Source organism: Pongo pygmaeus, chromosome 15 (genome assembly GCF_028885625.2).
Source record: "Pongo pygmaeus isolate AG05252 chromosome 15, NHGRI_mPonPyg2-v2.0_pri, whole genome shotgun sequence".
NCBI lineage: Eukaryota > Metazoa > Chordata > Mammalia > Primates > Hominidae > Pongo > Pongo pygmaeus.
Window position 1 is genome coordinate 15,876,123 of NC_072388.2, and position 15,679 is coordinate 15,891,801.

The window sequence follows — 15,679 nt, forward strand, 5'->3', positions numbered from 1 at the left end:
GGAACCATATTATTGATGGGAGTGATGGACATGAACAAGGTACAATTTCTCACTTGAAGAAACTCATTCTTTTTTTTTTTTTTTTTTTTTTGAGAGAGTCTCACTCTGTCACCCAGGCTGGAGTGCAGTGGCATAATCTCGGCTCATGGCAACCTCTGCCTCCTGGGCTCAAGCAATTCTCCTGCCTCAGCCTCCTGAGTAACTGGGATTACAAAATTAGCCTTTCACCATGCTAGACTAATTTTTTTTTTAAATTTTTAATAGAGACAGGGTTTTGCCATGTTGGCCAGGCAGGCCTCCAACTCCTCGAGTGATCCGTCCACCTCAGCCTCACAAAGTGCTGGGATTACAGGCATGAGACACCGCACCTAGCTCATTTTTGATGACAGAGCAAACAAGCAAACAATTGAAATGCAGGTTGAGTATTCCTTATCCAAAATTCTCAGGACAAGATGTGTTTTGGATTTTTAAAATATTTTTCAATATTTGCGTTAAACTTACTGGTTGACACCCCAAATTCAAAAATCTGAAATCTAAAAAGCTTTAATGAGCATTTTCTTTTGAGCACGACCTTTGAACATTGTGTCAGCATTCAAAAATGTGAATTTCAGATTTTTGGATTAGGAATGTTCAACCTATACAATACTTTAACCATACATTCTGAGAACCTTTCTCAAAAGTATATAGTAGAGGAGGTTAGACAATTGTCCTTCCATAATCATTCATTCTATCATTTGCTCAAACCCCACTGTGTTTCAGGCATTTTGTAAATACATTGGGAATGGACCCAGAGGGCCTTTCTGAGAATTGTGAGTTAGACTCAGATACTCACCCAGGCCCAGAACATCCATGACCTTTTGCCTTCAAATACCAATGATAATTTGTCTTGTGGTCCTAAGATGTTAATCGGAGCTGCTTATAACGGACAGCCTCTGAAATTGGCTTCTCTCCCCGGTAGCCACAGATGTTCTACCCTGGACCCTGATGACATTAGGTTGGGGGATCGTAAGTGCAGTTACTTTGTTGCCAGGTCCACTTTCTTTCCAGTACCTCTGAATCAAATGTCAACCTGTTTTCATTGTTCCCTACCTGATTAGCTGGAGCTGGATATACTGAAGGAATGAAAGTTTTCTGAGCTGACTGCACTGATAAACCTAGAAGAAGACCATAGTGATAAATACTTCATAATTTTCAGAAGTCAGCATTAACTGCTGAGTAGCAGAGTGGACTTAAATTTGTGTTTTCAGTGGAAATGATCACCGTGATGTCCTTACTGCCTCCTAACTCAGGAAAGGAACAACTGGCTGGCCCCTGGAACTCCCTGCCTGACTGGTGATTGCCCACAGACTTCCAAAACACTCTTTACCCTGAGATGTGAAAGTTGCCCATGGCCTTCAGCTAGTGGATGATATCTGGGCCTGAGATGACAGTATCAGGTATTTCCGAAGACATCCTGGGGAAATGTGGGGATTGCCATGGTGCCTCTGAGCTTACCTCTAGAACAGACACTTTGATAAGTGCTTTTGCTTCTTTCTCTGAATTCTAAATCAGCCCTAGAATGCTGGATGATAATTCTGAAACAAGCCCTACCCAGTCAATTTTCCTGAAGTTTCATGAGGATTCTGAAGAGTGGTGACAGGTGTTGGACTAAAATAAGGGAGGAAGGCCGAGGTGAGGAGAGCACTCAGAGTCAGTGGGCAGACAGACGTCATCCAGAGACTTGCAGAAAATAGGACCAAAGCCATGGCCCCCGACAGGAGTGGCAATCCTAAGTGCAGTTTTAGTTGCACTTTTGAGATAATGAAAATACAAAATCAGTCACTTAACTTCTTTTAACATCAGTTTATTAATCTGCAAAACATTGACATGCTACCTCACAGCATTCTTCACATACAATAAGAAACAGCATGATAAAATGCTAAGCAAAGTTTAAGAAGTGATGCAAATATACTATTAAGGTAGATTGAAGATTATAGTTCTATCACTTATCTCTTTCTTATTTTCTGAGAAGCTCTTATGAACATTGATTTAATTATTTCTTTTCCCTCTTTATGAGCATACATGTCTTATTCAAGCTTTAAAATATCACTTGGAAATTAACAAGGGGTTTCACAAATATAGTCATATTCCTTATCTGTTCCCAATATTTTGTCCCAAAATATTGCTTTTAAAGAAACAAAAGAACTACTTATAAAATTGTGGTAGAATCAAGGCCGCCTATAAACAAATGCTCACCAGCCAACAGAAGAAATCTATCCTGCAATATGGGTGACTTTCCCAGTGTACCATGATAGTTCCTTAAAGCTGTTATGAATTATTACATAAACCTGTATTTAGAGACTTTTAAAAAAAATATCTTTTTAATGACTTATACACCAGCGTGGAGACTCGTGATGTAAACAGCCTCATTTGTCTGCTCTGTGCTTTGGGAGGGACAGGGACGCCATCTCCCACCTTGGCTGAGATAAAACATGTCTTGTAAATTAATAAATAATTTCCTAACTAACATGGCAAAAAAAGAAAAAAAAACCCAAACGAGACCTAGTTTCCATCCAGGGACAGGATGTTTCTGGACACCCCCAGTCACTGCTCCTCCTAAGGGCCTGGCTGTGGCTACTGAAGGGAGGATGTAGTGAGAATGGCTTCCCTTCTGCTGTTTGCTGCTGTCTGCACCGGCCAAGAACCTGCTCCCGTCTGCCCGGGCTGATGGAGTCTCACTCTTGAGAAAAATCTTGCTGGGGCAGGTCCTCTGGCAGCCCCAGCACCTTACCCTGAGTCATGGGAACTTGAGACTTTGTCCAAACCTTGGCTGGAAGGCTTGTCTTGGCACTCAACTCTTAGCTAGTGGATTTATCACATTAAGACTGTACCTGGGCCTTTTTCATGATGACTTGGGTCCCAATCCTCAGAGCAGCTGAGAAAACAGCTAGCGCCACCTGTGGATGCACCCACAATGAAATCAGAGGCCACGTGAGGTTTGCAAGGTGGAGTGGCCTGTAGTTTTAACTCGGGCACTATGGCAATGCAGACCCAAACCAACTGTGCCAGTTCTTTCTGGGTGGCAAAGTGTTGTCAGGCTTTGTGGTCACTCCTGAATTCTGTTTGGAAGCACAGTTCTCTTTCTAATGAGAATGGAAAATTGGAAAGGCCTGTAAAATTGGAAAGCCTGTAAAAGGCCGTAGAGTGGAGATATATAAAATGTACGCTCACCCATGTTTTAGGGGTCGACACCATGGACTTTTATCTCGCTCACCAAATTCCTCACACATACAGCTCACTCCCTGCGGCCTCGGCTATCTCAGGCACCACAAAATCCTCACTGCTTGAAATTCACTTATGGAGTTCAACAAACAACTTTCTTTAAAAAAAAAAAGGCAGTAAAATCTCAGAATTTCTGTGCAACGCTTGTAACCTGTCCACTTATTAAATAAACAGAACACCAAACTAACCGAAAGCTACGCAGCTGGCAGGCTGCCCTGGGCAGAGCCCTGCCTGTCTGACAGGGACTACGGTGGCACGGGAGCTGGGCGTGTTCATGCTGGAAGAAATGAGAGGTGGTCTCATTCCCTGACTTTCAAACTCTCATCTCAGGAGCCCCCAGTCCTAACACTGTATTCAGCAGCTGGAGTTACCTGGCCATGTAAAAGGACGAGGGAAGGTAGACCGTCCTCAACTTCTTCCTGTGTTTCTAGCAGGGAAGGAAGGCAATGGCTTCAGTCCCTCCGCCTCTAAGTAACAAGGCAAAGGCCTCCCTAACGCAGGCTGACAGGATGTGGGGAAGGTCTTGTGTCTTTTCCTAACTCAGAATTTCTGAGTCAGTGGCTCCCAGAGAAAGACTGTCCTCTTAGCACGTGACCCTGAAGACTTCTAGCACCAAAGGCTTGCTAACACCTCCGACCCTGTCTTCAGGTAAAGGGGATGAGAGGCAGAACCCTTCTCCTGACTGGTGCCTGAAGGAGGCAAGAACGAGCATCTGCTATGCCCCAGCCCGAATTCCCCCGTCTCAGCAGGAGAGGGGAGAGGTGAGGGTGCAGATGTTCTGGGCCGGTCAGTGCAGTTTGATGAATGCCTCCAGATCTTCCGGGATGAAGCCCTTGTAAGGGATCTTGTTCTTATCCAGGGCCCGGGCCGCAAGGTACTGCAGGGTCACGTTGTTGAAGGGCTGCATGGTACCCCTGGCCAGCAGCTTCTCTTCCAGCAGCTCCTCTTCCAGCAGCTCGTAGGCCGTCTTCTTGAAGGCGTTAGTGGCGTCCGTGTGGGCCCCTGCTTCAATCAGGGCATTCACGATGGCCGGGCAGTTGTTCTGGGCTGCTATGAGTAGCGGGGTGTTGTTGTCAAAATCCCTGCTGTCCCGGTCCGCCCCGCAGTGGAACAGCACTTTGACCACGTGCAATGAGGGGAATCTGCCCACGGGGTAGCGGCCCACGTTTGTGTTGTCCTTGTCCACAGCCATGTGCCGAGGGGTGAAGCCGTTCTTGCCCCTGGGTGCGCACTTGAGCAGGCGGTAGATGGTCTGGTGCTTCAGGTGCTCCTGGCTGGGGGTGCACTCCACTTTCTCCAGCAGGTAGAGCAGGTGGAGGATGATGGCCAGCATCTTGTTGAACTGGGCCGAGTCTCTGGGGTCCTTGAGCAGCTGCAGGGCCCATTCCACTTCCCGGACCCCTTTGGTGAGGACCCCCATGAGGTCTGCAAAGCCGATCTGGGTGCCTAGGCTGCCTTTGGCAGCCCGGTCCTGCAGCACATAGGAGAAGAGTTCGGCGAAGGAGAGGAAGCTGCTGGCGGTCATGGGGCTCAGAGGCTCCAGGTTGCTCTGTTGTATGTCCAGGGCGTACTTCCACAAGCGGATGTAGCACTCGATATTGCCCGAGTCGGCGTACACGGCGCCCCTATAACGGATATAATAGAAAGTGTTGGGGTGCGAGGGACTGAGGATGCGCTCCCGGATCAACAGGGCCTGCATACGCATCTCATCGGGGTCGGTGATCAGCGCCTCCAGCTCCTCGGTGGTGTTGACCTCCCTGGAATAGTCATAGGCCAGGACCAGCTGTGGGGGCTCCGGTTTGGGCAGGTACTCGCCCCACTGGTGACGCAGCTCCATGGCCCACCTCCAGTGTTTAAGGGCCCCAAGCAGATCTCCTTTCTTATCCACATACATAGATCCCAGCAATTCCAAGGCTTCCACGGCAGCTTCCCGGCTGGTGGGACAGCAGCTTTGGTAAGATTCCCCGTTCAGCGGTTCCTCTGAGGGGAAGCTGCAGCACGGAGCCACCTGAGGCTGCGCACACCCCTGGCTGGTGGAGGAGCCTTCTTGGGGCAGCCCAGGCTGAGCCTCTCCCCCTGTGACATGCTCTTGGCCCGGCTGCTCCTGGATGAGGTACTCCACGATGTTGGTGTGGCCAGTCATGCTGGCCAGGAGCAAAGGGGTCATGCGGTAGCCATCACGTTTCATGCGGGCCTTGCACCCCAGCAGCAGCTGCAGGATCTCCAGGCTGCTGGACCCGGCACAGTAGTGCAGGGCAGTGTTGCCCTTGGCGCTGTGCCAGTTCACCTGGGCGCCCTGCTCCAGCAGGTAGCGGGCGATCTCACGGTGGCCCTTGTAGCACGAGATCATGAGGCACGTGTGGCCGTGCCGGTTGGCCACCTCCAGGTTGGCCTGGTCCTCGCCGACCAGGCAGCGCACCACCTCCAGGTGGCCCTCGAAGCAGGCGGCGCGGAGGGGCGTGGAATTGGTGCGTGTGGTGCGGTTCACCGAGGCCAGGCACCACGTCCAGGTGGCCGGCGCCCACAGCGGCGGCGCGCCCTCGATGGTCTCGCCATCGAAGTGCACCGAGCCACCGGCCTCCACGCTCGCGCCGCACGGGTCCACCAGGTACTCCACCACGTCCAGGTGGCCGTAGCAGCAGCGTCCCCGCGCCGGCACCTAGCCAGTCAGCTTGTCCAGTTCCTCCCGGCTCCGGCCCCTGAGCAGCTTCTGGAGCAGCTGCAGCTTGCAGTCATGGGCGGCGTTGTACACGGCGGTGCGGAGGTCCATGGTTCGGGCCTACGCCAGGCCATGAGCCGGCCGCAGAGGGAGGGGGAGACAGAGGATCAGAGCCCAGACGGGCGGGAGCCAACCTTCACCGTCTCCCTCGCAGCCATCTTAGGGTGTCCTAGAGACTTTAAAATATGCAGATTATTGACCTGAGAAACCATTTTGTCTCCAAAGGAACGTTTGCAGGCTGTCGTGCAAATCTGCATTTCAGCAACTTTCACATTATGATCTTAGTGAATTCTTGACCAGATAGACTTGAACAGCTGCCACCCATGCTTGGGAAGTCCCTTTACTCGAGAAGAGAAAATAGCTCATTTGTTTGCAATTCTTTCCTGAAAGTATATAAGGGCAATTTTCTACGTTGTGAACTAGTATCAGAGCAACATTTTCCCTGAAAGACCATAGCTCATTATACTATTTAGGAACAAACAAAAATATATACAAACATTTTTTGGGGAGTGTTACAATTTGTGCCCAGAAGGGACAAGTTTCTTTTCAGATTAAGTTTTAAAAAATGTTCCTTTATTCAAGCTGACATGGAGGTTATAACTGAGAAAATCTCCCTCTGAAATTAGAATGCCTTACATTTGTATAACATTTTATACTTTTCAAAGTGCTTTCAGGCACATTATTTCATTTGATCTTCAAAACAGCTCAGTGAGGCAGGTAAAGTGGGTGTTTTTATTCATCACTTTTTAGATAAGGAAATAGGTTCAGACTACAGATATTATCTGAGTATCTACTAACTTCATTGTATTGTGCTAGGTGTCATAGAGGATAAAATAACATGTATTCCTAAAAGAAGAATCTTGGTTTTAGATAAGACATAACAACACAAAGCTAAATATACATAACCATACAATATGGTCAAAAGATGACAAAAGACAATATATGGTGAAAGTATTAGAAGCACAAGCAAACTGTGTTCTGGCAGATTAAGGGAGACTTCTTAAAGCAGGTGCCACCCGAATATATATGCCTGGAAGGAGGTTTGGAATTTGTGGAATAGTTACTCTTTGGCATCAAAATCACCTTCTCATATAACCTTAGAATATAAGAGATTTTGGCATTCATCTAGTTTGTTCTGATACTCGATGTTGGCACTCCCTATGGCCCCCTAAGCAAAGATGTTGGAATAGCTGTGAGTCTTAACAGTTCTATCTACATGCAGCTGCAATCTCCGCTTCTCTAATTCCACCCTTTGTTGACCAGAGTAAAACAAGACTAATCCATATTCTCTTTCTGTGGAAAGCCTGTAATATGTCTGTAGACAGCATGATAGCTTGATCTGCCTTTAGTCTTTCCTTCTTTTCATTTAATCTTAAAGCTTCTGGAGATACAGTCATTATTTTACTGCTGGGCCCCTATTTTATTTATCCAAATTATCTATAACTTTGGCCATCCCGAATTGATACACTATTGTAGATATGCAGATTTGAGTGAGGCTCTAAAAACTATTGTTATCTTTTTAATTCACTGCCAGCATGTCTGTTAATACTGCTAGTTGTGAACATTTCTCAATATAAAGTAACTTTTGTGTAAAAGGTGCATAATTAATATGCCTGGAATGAGTTATGAATGTCTTCCTAAAGAACAAAGGCCACCTTCATTGTGGTGGCTTTTTTCTTTAACTTTTGTATTTTTGTTAAGCCATTCATGATCTATGCACACGTGCACAGATGATACTTGCTTAAGGAACTAACACCAAAGCTCTAATATAGTAATAATTTTTGGTATTTTGTTTCTCATTTTTATTACTGGGAAAGTAAAAATTAATCACTCATGTAAATTAATAATCCAATACTGACCTCTGGTGTGTAATGATGAAATTGCTTACTGGATGAACTAGTGGATGCTTAGGAAGAGTTTTATGTTTTAATATAAGAACATTTTTCTCCAAGCAAAGAAGCTTCCTAGGCTATAATTACAAATGTGGAAATTGGGAAACATAACACTAAACTAACTGAATTTAGAGAATGTATCTACGGTAGTTTTTTTTTATTATTATACTTTAAGTTTTAGGGTACATGTGCACAATGTGCAGGTTAGTTACATATGTATACATGTGTCATGCTGGTGTGCTGCACCCATTAACTCGTCATTTAGCATTAGGTATATCTCCTAATGCTATCCCTCCCACCTCCCCCCAACCCACAACAGTCCACAGAGTGTGATGTTCCCCTTCCTGTGTCCATGTGTTCTCATTGTTCAATTCCCACCTATGAGTGAGAACATGCGGTGTTTGATTTTTTGTCCTTGCCATAGTTTACTGAGAATGATGATTTCCAATTTCATCCAAGTCCCTACAAAGACATGAACTCATCATTTTTTGTGGCTGCATAGTATTCCATGGTGTATATATGCCACATTTTCTTAATCCAGTCTATCATTGTTGGACATTTGGGTTGGTTCCAAGTCTTTGCTATTGTGAATAGTGCCGCAATAAACATACCTGTGCATGTGTCTTTATAGCAGCATGATTTATAGTCCTTTGGATATATACCCAGTAATGGGATGGCTGGGTCAAATGGTATTTCTAGTTCTAGATCCCTGAGGAATCGCCACACTGACTTCCACAATGGTTGAACTAATTTACAGTCCCACCAACAGTGTAAAAGTGTTCCTATTTCTCCACATCCTCTGCAGCACCTGTTGTTTCCTGACTTCTTAACGATTGCCATTCTAACTGGTGTGAGATGGTATCTCATTGTGGTTTTGATTTTCATTTCTCTGATGGCCAGTGATGGTAAGCATTTTTTCATGTGTTTTTTGGCTGCATAAATGTCTTCTTTTGAGAAGTGTCTGTTCATGTCCTTTGCCCACTTTTTGATGGGGTTGTTTGTTTTTTTCTTGTCAATTTGTTGGAGTTCATTGTAGATTCTGGATATTAGCCCTTTTCAGATGAGTAGGTTGTAAAAATTTTCTCCCATTTTGTTGGTTGCCTGTTCACTCTGGTGGTAGTTTCTTTTGCTGTGCAGAAGCTCTTTAGTTTAATTAGATCCCATTTGTGAATTTTGGCTTTTGTTGCCATTGCTTTTGGTGTTTTAGACATGAAGTCCTTGCCCATGCCTATGTCCTGAATGGTAATGCCTAGGTTTTCTTCTAGGGTTTTTATGGTTTTAGGTCTAATGTTTAAGTCTTTAGTCCATTTTGAATTAATTTTTATATGCAGTGTAAGGAAGGGATCCAGTTTCAGCTTTCTACATATGGCTAGCCAGTTTTCCCAGCACCATTTATTAAATAGGGAATCCTTTCCCCATTGCTTGTCTTTCTCAGGTTTGTCAAAGATCAGATAGTTGTAGATATGCGGCGTTATTTCTGACGGCTCTGTTCTGTTCCATTGATCTATATCTCTGTTTTGGTACCAGTACCATGCTGTTGTGGTTACTGTAGCCTTGTAGTATAGTTTGAAGTCAGGTAGTGTGATGCCTCCAGCTTTGTTCTTTTGGCTTAGGATTGACTTGGCGATGCAGGCTCTTTCCTGGTTCCATATGAACTTTAAAGTAGTTTTTTCCAATTCTGTGAAGAAAGTCATTGGTAGATTGATAGGGATGGCATTGAATCTATAAATTACCTTGGAGAGTATGGCCATTTTCACGGTATTGATTCTTCCTACCCATGAGCATGGAATGTTCTTCCATTTCTTTGTATCCTCTTTTATTTCATTGAGCAGTGGTTTGTAGTTCTTCTTGAAAAGGTCCTTCATGTCCCTTGTAAGTTGGATTCCTAGGTATTTTATTCTCTTTGAAGCAATTGTGAGTGGGAGTTCACTCATGATTTGGCTCTCTGTTTGTTTATTATTGGTGTATAAGAATGCTTGTGATTTTTGTACATTGATTTTGTATCCTGAGACTTTGCTGAAGTTGCTTATCAGCTTAAGGAGATTTTGGGCTGAGACAATGAGATTTTCTAAATGTACAATCATGTCATCTGCAAACAGGGACAATTTTACTTCCTCTTTTCCTAATTGAATACGTTTTATTTCCTTCTCCTGCCTAATTGCCCTGGCCAGAACTTCCAACACTATGTTGAATAGGAGTGATGAGAGGGGCATCCCTGTCTTGTGTCAGTTTTCAAAGGGAATGCTTCCAGTTCTTGCCCATTCAGTATGATATTGGCTGTGGGTTTGTCATAGATAGCTCTTATTATTTTGAGATATGTCCCATCAATACCTAATTTATTGAGAGTTTTTAGCATGAAGCGTTGTTGAATTTTGTCAAAGGCCTTTTCTGCATCTATTGAGATAATCAGGTGATTTTTGTCTTTGGTTCTGTTTGTATGCTGGATTAGATTTATTGATGTGCATATGTTGAACCAGCCTTGCATCCCAGGGATGAAGCCCACTTGATCATGGTGGATAAGCTTTTTGATGTGCTGCTGGATTCTGTTTGCCAGTATTTTATTGAGGATTTTTGCATCAATGTTCATCAAGGATATTGGTCTAAAATTCTCTTTTTTGGTTGTGTCTCTGCCCGGCTTTGGTATTAGGATGATGCTGGCCTCATAAAATGAGTTAGGGAGGATTCCCTCTTTTTCTATTGATTGGAATAGTTTCAGAAGGAATGGTACCAGTTCCTCCTTGTACCTCTGGTAGAATTCGGCTGTGAATCCATCTGGTCCTGGACTTTTTTTGGTTGGTAAGCTATTGATTATTGCCACAATTTCAGAGCCTGTTATTGGTCTCTTCAGAGATTCAACTTCTTCCTGGTTTAGTCTTGGGAGGGTGTATGTGTCGAGGAATTTATCCATTTCTTCTAGATTTTCTAGTTTATTTGCATAGAGGTGTTTGTAGTACTCTCTGATGGTAGTTTGTATTTCTGTGGGATCGGTGGTGATATCCCCTTTGTCATTTTTTATTGCATCTATTTGATTCTTCTCTCTTTTCTTCTTTATTAGTCTTGCTAGCAGTCTATCAATTTTGTTGATCCTTTCAAAAAACCAGCTCCTGGATTCATTAATTTTTTGAAGGGTTTTTGTGTCTCTATTTCCTTCAGTTCTGCTCTGATTTTAGTTATTTCTTGCCTTCTGCTAGCTTTTGAAAGTGTTTGCTCTTGCTTTTCTAGCTCTTTTAATTGTGACATTAGGGTATCAATTTTGGATCTTTCCTGCTTTCTCTTGTGGGCATTTAGTGCTATAAATTTCCCTCTCCACACTGCTTTGAATGTGTCCCAGAGATTCTGGTATGTTGTGTCTTTGTTCTCATTGGTTTCAAAGAACATCTTTATTTCTGCCTTCATTTCGTTATGTACCCAGTAGTCATTCAGGAGCAGGTTGTTCAGTTTCCATGTAGTTGAGCAGTTTCGAGTGAGTTTCTTAATCCTGAGTTCTAGTTTGATTGCACTGTGGTCTGAGAGACAGTTTGTTATAATTTCTGTTCTTTTACATTTACTGAGGAGAGCTTTACTTCCAACTATGTGGTCAATTTTGGAATAGGTGTGGTGTGGTGCTGAAAAAAATGTATATTCTGTTGATTTGGGGTGGAGAGTTCTGTAGATGTCTATTAGGTCCGCTTGGTGCAGAGCCGAGTTCAATTCCTGGATATTCTTGTTAACTTTCTGTCTCATTGATCTGTCTAATGTTGACAGTGGGGTGTTAAAGTTTCCCATTATTATTGTGTAGGAGTCTAAGTCTCTTTGTAGGTCACTCAGGACTTGCTTTATAAATCTGAGTGCTCCTGTATTGGGTGCATATATATTTAGGATAGTTAGCTCTTCTTCTTGAATTGATCCCTTTACCATTATGTAATGGCCTTCTTTGTCTCTTTTGATCTTTGTTGGTTTAAAGTCTGTTTTATCAAGACTAGGATTGCAACCCCTGCCTTTTTTTGTTTTCCATTTGCTTGGTAGATCTTCCTCCATCTTTTCATTTTGAGCCTATGTGTGTCTCTGCACGTGAAATGGGGTTCCTGAATACAGCACACTGATGGGTCTTGACTCTTTATCCAATTTGCCAGTCTGTGTCTTTTAATTGGAGCATTTAGTCCATTTACAGTTAAAGTTAATATTGTTATGTGTGAATTTGATCCTGTCATTATGATGTTAGCTGCTTATTTTGCTCGTTAGTTGATGCAGTTTCTTCGTAGCCTCGATGGTCTTTACAATTTGGTATGATTTTGCAGTGGCTGGTACTAGTTGTTCCTTTCCATGTTTAGTGCTTCCTTCAGGAGCTCTTTTAGGGCAGGCCTGGTGGTGACAAAATCTTTCAGCATTTGCTTGTCTGTAAAGTATTTTATTTCTCCTTCACTTATGAAGATTAATTTGGTTGGATATGAAATTCTGGCTTGAAAATTCTTTTCTTGAAGAATGTTGAATATTGGCCCCCACTCTCTTCTGGCTTGTAGAGTTTCTGCCGAGAGATCCGTTGTTCGTCTGATGGGCTTCCCTTTGTGGGTAACCCGACCTTTCTCTCTGGCTGCCCTTAACATTTTTTCCTTCATTTCAACTTTGGTGAATCTGACAATTATGTGTCTTGGAGTTGCTCTTCTTGAGGAGTATCTTTGTGGTGTTCTCTGTATTTCCTGAATCTGAATGTTGGCCTGCCTTGCTAGATTGGGGAAGTTCTCCTGGATAATATCCTGCAGAGTGTTTTTCAACTTGGTTCCATTCTCCCCGTCACTTTCAGGTACACCAATCAGACGTAGATTTGGTCTTTTCACATAGTCCCATATTTCTTGGAGGCTTTTTTCATTTCTTTTTATTCTTTTTTCTCTAAACTTCCCTTCTCGCTTCATTTCATTCATTTCATCTTCTATCACTGATACGCTTTCTTCCAGTTGATCGCATCAGCTCCTGAGGCTTCTGCATTATTCACGTACTTCTCGAGCCTTGGCTTTCAGCTCCATCATCTCCTTTAATTACTTCTCTGTATTGGTTATTCTAGTTATATATTCATCTACATTTTTTTCAAAGTTTTTAACTTCTTTGCCTTTGGTTTGAATTTCCTCCTGTAGCTTGGAATAGTTTGATCATCTGAAGCCTTCTTCTCTCATCTTGTCAAAGTCAGTCTCCTTCCAGCTTTTTTCCATTGCTGGTGAGGAACTGCGTTCCTTTGGAGGAGGAGAGGCGTTCTGATTTTTAGAGTTTCCAGTTTTTCTGCTCTGTTTTTTCCCCATCTTTGTGGTTTTAACTACTTTCGGTCTTTGATGATGGTGATGTACAAATGGGTTTTTGGTGTGGATGTCCTTTCTGTTTTTTAGTTTTCCTTCTAACAGACAGGACCCTCAGCTGCAGGTCTGTTGGAGTTTGCTAGAGGTCCACTGCAGACCCTGTTTGCTTGGGTTACAGCAGCAGTGGCTGCAGAACAGCGGGTTTTCATGAACCGCAAATGCTGCTGTCTGATAGTTCCTCTGGAAATTTTGTCTCAGAGGAGTACCTGGCCATGTGAGGTGTCAGTCTGCCCCTACTGGGGGATGCCTCCCAGTTAGGCTGCTTGGGGATCAGGGTTCAGGGACCCACTTGAGGAGGCAGTCTGCCCATTCTCAGATCTCCAGCTGCATGCTGGGAGAACCACTGCTCTCTTCAATGCTGTCAGACAGGGACATTTAAGTCTGCAGAGGTTACTGCTGTCTTTTTGTTTGTCTGTGCCCTGCCCCCAGAGGTGGAGCTTACAGAGGCAGGCAGGCCTCCTTGAGCTGTGGTGGGCTCCACCCAGTTTGAGCTTCCCGGCTGCTTTGTTTACCTAAGCAAGCCTGGGCAATGGCGGGCGCCCATCCCGCAGCCTCGCTGCCACCTTGCAGTTTGATCTCAGACTGCTGTGCTAGCAATGAGCAAGATTCCATGGGCATAGGACCCTCTGAGCTAAGTGTGGGATATAATCTCCTGGTGCGCCATTTTTTAAGCCCGTTGGAAAAGTGCAGTATTAGGGTGGAAGTGACCTGATTTTCCAGGTGCCGTCTGTCACCCCTTTCTTTGACTAGGAAAGGGAACTCCCTGACCCCTTGCACTCCCCGAGTGAGGCAATGCCTCGCCCTGCTTCAGCTCGCGCACTGTGCGCTGCGCCCACTGTCCTGTGCCCACCTTCTGGCACTCCCTAGTGTGATGAACCCGGTACCTCAGATGGAAATGCAGAAATCACCCATCTTCTGCATCGCTCACACTGGGAGCTATAGACCGGAGCTGTTCCTATTCGGCCATCTTGGCTGCCCTCTCTATCTAAGGTAGTTTATAGTAGTGGGTAAGTAAAAAAGGAAAAGAGAACAACTGACACTAGAACTGCCCCATTCAAAAACATTTTTTACAATTCGGCCAGCTTTAAAGAAACTAAACACAGTGAGTTGAGAAAGAATGATCTACCCTCCCTCACTTGACTATATTTGAATTGGACTTAAAAAAAGAGGCTGTTTTGAATTTCTCTGAGTCATCTCCTCAGATGGTAGATGTGTTTTCATTGCCTGCCACTCCCCAAAGTGCCTCTCCATTTACTTCAGACACAAGGTCCCAAAGTCATAATTTTCTAGTCTTATTTGCTCATCTTTGTTATCTTGTAATTTTCTAAAGCCATACCATATTTCTGCTTTATAATTCAAAGGCCTAATATTTGTTAGGCTGGTTCTTGATTCCGGTTTCTCATTCTCCTTCTTATTTTCAGTATGTGTCCTTCCCTCGCACTCTATGCTCAAGCCAAATGATCTATCTAGCATTTCCCCCATTGGCACCTTCTGAGCAGAGGTACTGCAGAGTGCACAGATAGGGCTGGAATGAGTCAGTCACTTTGCAGACAGAGGTGTAAGCCATGCAGGTTTAGGCCTCTACTGCCACCAGCGACCCTATTGCTGGCCTAATACCTCCTGTAGCTGTGCTCATAGAACCTTAGAAATTCATTACCTGTTGAGGGAGTATCGCTGGGCCAGTCGTCAGTGAACCCTGATTCCAATTTAATCCTGGTGCTGCCCCTGACTTGTTATGGGACTTTCTGCAATTCAGTTCAACTCCTAGGCTATGAGACTTCTATTTTCTAGTCTCATAGTGTGACTAGATTAGACGATTTCTGATATCCTTTGTAGTACTCCAATTCTACAACTCTATGCATGTGGATTCAGGAGGCTAGCTCAAACCCTGTGTTCTTCACTTCTTGCAATGCTCTCTCAATTCCCTTCTTCTTCCATCCTCTAGTTTGTCCAGATGTTACTGTACTTGTGTATTTCCTATGTATACTAAACTATTATATGGACTACACTCTACTGTATCTATTTGTCTATCTTTTTTCCTTCATTGAACTGAGATATGGTCGGCTGTTACTAGCTATCAATGGAGTGAATGAGAAAAGAATGCATATCTTGTCTTTATCCTGCAGGTCTGTCTCTGCCACATATTTCTGAGGAGATCCTGGGCCTGGGAAAATTTGGAGTCAACATTGACCTTTTATCCTGATTCTATAAACCAGATCACATGTAAGAATGTTGCCTCTTAAAAATTCTCAAAAGTGATGAATAGCTATAGTCCACGCTAAAGGAAAATGGAGAACACCAGGTTGTTAGTGAGAGCTGAATCACTCTGAGTTATGGAGTGAGAAGTTTTATTAGGCTGGTGCAAAAGTAATTTGTGGTTTTTGACCTCAATTTTAATGGCAAAAAGTGCAATTACTTTTGCTCCAACCGATAGTTCCCAGAGTCAGGTAGACTAGGAAGAAGCATTCAGAAAGCAGAGACTG

At 44.0% G+C, this 15,679-nt stretch overlaps 1 protein-coding gene across 1 annotated transcript; it reads right to left on the reverse strand.

Annotated features, from left to right (window-relative positions):
* Nucleotides 1-4,047: 4,047 nt before the first annotated feature.
* LOC129013138 (protein fem-1 homolog A-like) lies at nt 4,048-6,031 on the reverse strand. Its single transcript, XM_054449631.2, is given in 1 exon segment — nt 4,048-6,031. A coding segment is annotated over 1 exon segment (1,983 nt). The 3' UTR covers nt 4,048.
* Nucleotides 6,032-15,679: the final 9,648 nt, after the last annotated feature.